The sequence below is a fragment of the Amblyomma maculatum genome, chromosome 1 (genome assembly GCF_055883805.1).
Source record: "Amblyomma maculatum isolate TAMU_Amacu chromosome 1, ASM5588380v1, whole genome shotgun sequence".
In the NCBI taxonomy this organism is placed as follows: domain Eukaryota; kingdom Metazoa; phylum Arthropoda; class Arachnida; order Ixodida; family Ixodidae; genus Amblyomma; species Amblyomma maculatum.
Genome location: NC_139344.1, coordinates 81,696,276 through 81,703,055, shown reverse-complemented (window position 1 = coordinate 81,703,055; position 6,780 = coordinate 81,696,276). Strand labels below are relative to the sequence as shown.

At 49.1% G+C, this 6,780-nt stretch overlaps 1 protein-coding gene across 1 annotated transcript; it reads right to left on the bottom strand.

Annotated features, from left to right (window-relative positions):
- Positions 1 to 1,530: 1,530 nt before the first annotated feature.
- LOC146202963 (uncharacterized) lies at positions 1,531 to 6,490 on the bottom strand. The gene is made up of 2 exons (XM_084602364.1): positions 5,355 to 6,490; positions 1,531 to 1,611 (listed from the first exon to the last, which is right to left on the bottom strand). The coding sequence occupies exons 1-2, from the start codon at positions 6,471 to 6,473 to the stop codon at positions 1,531 to 1,533; spliced, it is 1,200 nt and encodes a 399-aa protein (XP_084458490.1). The 5' UTR covers positions 6,474 to 6,490.
- Positions 6,491 to 6,780: the final 290 nt, after the last annotated feature.

The window sequence follows — 6,780 nt, the reverse complement described above, 5'->3', positions numbered from 1 at the left end:
TCCTTTGGTTGCTATGGAGACAAGACGACAGAAGCGCGGAAGGTTCAAAGGAGGCTTCCCGGTACCGGCATCGTCTTGCCGCGAGATCAACCTAGAGGTGGCGCCACCATCGCATCAATAGTGTCGACTGGCAGCCGGCGGCGCTCGCACAAAGTCACGCGGCGTAGGCCTGCTTCCGAGTTTAAAGCGGGTTTGTTTGCGATGAAATCGTGCCTTCTGCATTAGCGATTTACTGTTTATAGCATTCCAATGTTACATTCGGAGGTAAAACTATTCCTGCCAACAGGTTTATATTAGAATCTTGCAATGTTCTGAGAGTTGTCTTATCATGCAAAGTAATTTCCAAAACAGCTGCAATTGGTGCAATTTAAAAAGGGGTGGGGGGTCGTATAAGAGCAGTCACATGTAGCGTCCCTTCAACACGGAAGGAAACGCCAAAATAATCGAAGTTTCATTAAAGGGAAGCTGAAGCGATTTTCAAATTGCATGAAATTCGGGGGTTAGAAAGAAGGGGTATTGTTATTCATGTGCGTCAATTTTTTTCAGTTCTGTTGATAAGAAAAAAAGAAATCGCTTGTTAAAAACGCGCCGTGTCACGCCCTTGGAGCTGCCGCGGGAGCGGCGGAGGCGGGGCGTCGAAACTGCGGAACAGGCGGCTGTGACATCAATTTCGGAATGACGGCCGGCCGGCTAGACCAGCCGCATGTTTTACATGCTTGCTTCGCTCCGTTGCGCGCTTTAGGAATCTACGGATCAGCGCAGTCTGCTGCTGATGCCGTTTGTTTTCTCCAGTTCTATAATTCTGTGCTGAAAGTTCCGCGTGTTCAAAGATCCCATGAGGTCAACCAGCAGATACGCAACTGTTGCGGAGTGGCGCTCCGCTCTGTTCGACGCCCTCCGAGTAGTGAGCCTCTTTTGCTGAGTTGTAAAATAAACGTCGTTCAATGTTTAAACATTGTTTTCTTGTGTCATTAGAAAACAAGCATTCCTGTGAGTGCATGAAGCAACTGGTGGCTATCTGGCTATCAGCCCGGCTTTCCGTTGTGCCAACTTTGTTGGTCCAGGCGACATGGTGCTTTATAGTCTCCCACAGGATAAGAAATGCTCGGCGCTGTGGACCTCTGTCGTGAAAAGGAAAAAAAAATCTTGCCTTTGGAATCAGTTGTGTTTTGCACTGATGTTTTGCATGCCGATGACGATAATCGAATCTTGGCAGCGATTGCGGCCATTTGGGATTTCAATTAAATCAGCACAACTGAAGTCCGCGGCCGTTCTGTCATTCTTCCCGCACCTAATTAGCTTAATACCACTGCTGCACGGCTGGCTTCACCATCGTTACACTTCACCGAGAATACCGAATTAAAGCTCACTGTTGTTACAGAGCTCGCCGCCCTTCTCGGCTGTGTCAACAATTACCAATTAGGTGCAGCAAACGAAATGAATATGATCGGTAGAATGAAGCTGCATTTGCATTAGTCATTTATAACGCAGTGTCTGGATTGCCGTGCTGCTCGCGCGGCAACAGCGCGCTCAAGCATCGTCCGAACGCAGCACAGCCTCCACATGCCGCGCCGCCCACGCCTTCCGCAAGCTGTCCGTGGATCCCTTGCGCTAGCGTGAAGAAAGCGTGCTCAAATTTATTGCTGTCCTAAATAATAAGCGCAGGGATAATGGAATGCCAAAAATTAACCCTTGATGAGGCTCGCTGACCCGTACCGAGATGCTGGTAGAATAACTACGATACAAGCAAGTTTCTCTTCACAGCTGTGCAGCGGCAGTCGCCGGTACCGTCGCTGCTCATCCGATCTTCTTGTATACGTTAGCTCATCTTCTGAGGTGGCGCCGTGATAAATGATATCTTTATATAAAAAAGCGATTTACCGTAGACAGTTCTACGAGTAGCCTGTTTACTACAGCGCTGCTTAATTTCCAAGCGTTGTCTACTGTGGCGCCGATGCGAAACAAAATATAGGCCTAGCGACGACCAGAGAGTGCGCTCGTCTGCCATGCTCGCTGCCGGCACCGTTCCGGTAAGCTGCTTCATCCGGCACTGCAGGCGCTGCGAACATGTCTGATTTCATGATGCGGTTGAAGCCGGACCATTTTCAGCGTTGCGTTGAACAGCGCACTGCGCAAACTAGCTGCAAAGATATATAGGACGGGCAGCTGCAGTACGCGTGCGTTTGCCGTTGCGCCGTTGGGCGATACTCGAAGGTTGTATAAACTCGCAGTCGACTAGGATTTCATCATATGTAATGCCTATTCCTTTTGTTGCTATTGAGACGAGCTTTAGCGTGTAAAGGGCAGTTGTTAAAGCGGGCCAGCTCTTGCACTTTTCGACTCGCGCAAATATGATGCATGACTTTGCTTTCGCTGTCGACGTACTCTACAGCGTCTTTCGTAGCAACGTTTTTTTTTTTTTTTTTTTTTTTTTTTTTTGCACTGCTGGTTGCTCGAACGAGTACGGTAAGTGTTAGAGGTGTTTAACATTGTTCGAATAATCAATAACATTTTAGATCGAGCTCTCTAATCCCCTGAAGCGACGCGCACGCAGCAACACCGCCGGCGCCGGCCTCGCATACCCAAACTTGACGTCATGATGGGTCCAGCGGCGTCTGCTTGGAGGGCGGTCCCACTAGTGCTCGTTTTCTTGTAAAAAGTGCCGTTTGCGCTCCTTTCTGCCTTTTTTAAGTATGGTTGTCTTGTTCAGCGGACAAAAAACTATAAAATGCCGCACGTAACTCGTTTTTTGCGGAATACGTTTCAGCTTCCCTTTAACGGAAGATAGAGGCTAGGTATATCTGTACTTCTTGTAAACTGAGTCCACTTTCGTGAGGCAGTCCTTTTCAAAACAAATCATTTAATATATAAATTACTTTTCATGCCGGAAATAATTGTACTAGCACGCAGAAAGAAACCGTTCTTTTTTTCTGTACATGCGGTAAACCTTAAAGAAGATACTGTTCTCCTGTCGCAGCGTGGCCTACCTTTTTCCAATTCCTTTATTTTATTTACACTGGTTAATTATGATGATAGCAGTTGAAAGCTATTGCCTGATCTATACTGCCACCAAACAGGCCGATATGCTTCCGGATGTCCGCCGCTTCTCGGCTCGCACCACGAAGAGACCCCTCCTAGGGAGTCGGACGTGGGGAATCACAACAATTTCACTCCTTTCTGCCACTTTGTGACTCTTATTGGCATAAAAAGAGTCATACAAGGAATCAGTCGCTGCAACCTCCCCACGTGGCCAGAACCCAATCACGGCCAAAGGCGGCATGGTGGACTTGATACGGCGGCTAAAACATAATCGGTAAGCAAAGCCCTTCGAAGGCGGTTATAAAAAGTCAAAGGAAAAAGCTGACTTCACATGTGTCATACTTCTAACAAAACAGCGTATTTATCTGATTCTTAGGCTCACTTTTCCCAAAAAATTGACTCATTGATATATATGTCATATAACAAGACAAAGTATTTATCTGATTCTTAGGCTCACTTTTTCCATGAAAACTGACTCATCGAACTTTTATTACTCCTGTTAGAGCTCAATACAAACCAAAATCACGGGATAATGGTCGCTCGTTAGATTTGTGGCGCATTGAAGTCAATTAATGACGCTAATCACTGTACCTTCCCGCATATCCGTTGTTGTAGCCTTAGCAGCATGAACGAAGGTTTTAAGTAATAGGAAGCGAAGTCGAAATTGAATGCAAAAGCTGTACACAACCCACAAATAACGCTTTTCGCCGAATCCCACCATGGAATACCACAGTACACAGCACTAACATTGGAGTACGTGCGCATCTATCTGGCGACACTGACGCGACAACCGCAGGCGGTCATTTCGGTGGAAAAACACGTTCTTTTTTTTTGTTTTTTTCTTTTCCCGATTGTGTCACGACGTCACACATTTGGAGCGATGCCGCTGGCTGGAGGAGGGTCGTTGGAGGCTGTTTGCCGCTTTTTTTTCGTAGTGTAGCAAGTGGCACTTTTGAATCTCCCGCGGCTGCCCAAACGTGATGACGCCGTGCCCCTGCCTTGATTTTTTATTCATTAAGAACGGGGGGGAGCAGACCCACCATATAAACTAGATGGCACTGCTCTCCCACGTGCCGATTGCATCGAGTACTTCTGCATATCTTCAACAAGAACGCTCTGATATTGCAAGCAGTGAATTGACGATCAGTGAAGTTTTACAAAGTATTATTATGACTGATTGTTTATTTTATGCAGTGACATCGAACTTCTTCAGATGCGCATTACTGTTAACAGAGCAGCTTCATTCCTTTATTCAATATTAAACAAAAGTGATTACTAAGCGCTGTTCCTGGCCGAACACCACCTAGACCAGTTGGTGATGACGCCTTTAATGCCTCATACTGTTGTCCGCAAATGTGTCCGCGTTTCGGGTGCATGCCTTAAATGGGCATATGCGAATCACCATTTGATCGATACTTAATCAATAGCAATCGGATGATATCGGAACATGATTCAGGCATTTTCAAGATAATTTTATGATAATTTACGAAAAATAGGAACCCATGCATTTGGAGGTCATAGTCACTATCATTGACCATCACTTACTAGTTAGGCGGCGTTTAATTAACACTAACCAGACATTAACTAGTACTCAGAAAGTTGAAGTCATAGTGAACTATCACTAACCAATAGTAATAGACTAGGGATGTGAAACTTCCTATACCTCCCAGCGGCCATGAATTACAGACGCTAGCGCCAAACACCTCATAGTAGCGGGAAGGGGCACGTAAAAAAAATGGACTTTACGGGGGAGGCCGTACAGCGGAGCGGTTAAAAAAATTTAGAGGACGCTTAAGCTTCGCCTTCAAGAGTGGAACGCGATAGCGTTATTGCACCTCGTCGAGAAAACTTATTAAACGCAAGGGTATTGGGGCATCCTCGCACCGGTACCCGCGCGGCCCGAAGGGGAGAAGCGGGTGAGCGAAGATAGTGATCTAAAGAAAGGAAAGACGCTTGATTCTACAACCCGTGAGGGTACACGGAGAAACGTCAGGGGCGAGTGGCGCGCCACGTGTCGGGGCAGCGCCACACATTGCGAGGAGGGGTTCTTCTGTGTTTGCCGCAAAATGGGTCCGCATGTGCGCAGAGCGCAGAAAAAAATGTAGCGGAAACGTACTTCGCTACTCGTGTAACTGCGACTTCTGTAAGTAACATGCTCATAATTACCGATATACACCGCAGTATAACGTTCTACGGCACGTTTCTAAGGCAACACCGCACTCACTAGAAGCGCTTTTGTACCGCTTTCAAGCATCGAACTCGTGGCTGAGTGTCTCTAACAAGTTCGACCTAGTCCGATAGGACGCCCGCCGTACCGCCGTGGAAGCCTTTGTCGGCGGTCCTTCGACGTCTGCATTCTCGTGACCTGGTGTTCGGTCCTCCGTGTCGTCGTGTGTCCGCTTCGCTACCGCTGCCGAGTTCGCTGCCTCAGATTCGACCATGCTGTCTGTCTCATGAATGAATACTGTGCTGTGACTGACCTCCGTGTCCCCAGTTGAGTTGCTGCTGCTGGCCACCTTAGCGTCCGCGACGCCGACGGAACACGCTTGCAAATTCTTGACACCCTGTTCCTTGACCTCGTCCGTGTTTGGGGAGGGGGGAGTGACCGTTGTTTCTGCTGAGCTGGTGCCTGACTCCTTAGCTGCTTCTTCCGCATCCGCCTCGTCCATGAGGTGTTCCGACATGTCGTCGTTCCTCACGGGCCCTGCGACGTTTGCATACGTCTTTACACATTGCGGTTCGTCGTGGCCGAAACGACGACAACGAGCGCAGCGCGGAACCTGGCACTCCTTCCGGATGTGACCCGTCGTCTTGCAGCGAAGGCACAGGGGAGCCCTGCCCGGAACGACGACGAGCGCTGGCTCACCGGCAACTCGCAGCTGGTGTGGGATGTCGTCAATTTTCACCCCTGTCTTCAGCTTTAGGGACACGGTGCGCGTAGTTGACCCTTTGTCGGTGACGCCTTGTGCGCGCCACCTTTCCCTTGCGATGTCAGACACCGTCCCATACGGCAACAGTGCGGCTCGCACGTCTTCGTCAGGAACGCCATGCAACAGCCAGTGAATCTTTAACCGGACGCACTGGTCGTTGGGGTCGACGATAACACAGCGATGGTCATTCACTTTCACATCACTGACAGCGAGCAGCTTACGTGTGGCCTCGGCGTCTTTAAACGTCACTGCCCAAACGTGGTTCATTTGGTACGCCCCCAGGGCGACCACCTCTGGGAGCAATCCAAGACGAACCAACGCGTCCCTGAAGTCTTCAACTCGGTATGGTCGAGCCTTCACATCACCATGCATGAAAACAGTATTAAGCACAATGCGCCCGGTTGGCAAACTTGGCAGAATCACCTGATACTCGTCAGCCGAAGCGTCAAAAAACCTGTTTCCGCGGCCGGCCTGGGCCGCAAACGCCGCTCCGCCGGAGCTCATGCTTCTGCGTCCGTACACGCCGGTGGCCGGAAGTTACAAGATGGGAGGTGCGGAAGTCTATAAATCTGACATTACCTAAAAGGGGACGCGACAATTAACCATTTTCGTCATTTATGGGCGATGTCGCCCACTCTGTTTCTGCTCCAAAATCTATATCTGTTCTAATTAGGGGACTTATTTGTGCTGACGTTTCGCGGCCCCGCCCCCGGAGGTCGCACTAGTCATTTTTCCTGCGGGGGCTTGGCGAACGACGAGGCGGTGCTCGCGGGAAGTCACTAGTTGTTAGAGAAAAGAGGGGGGGCTGCAT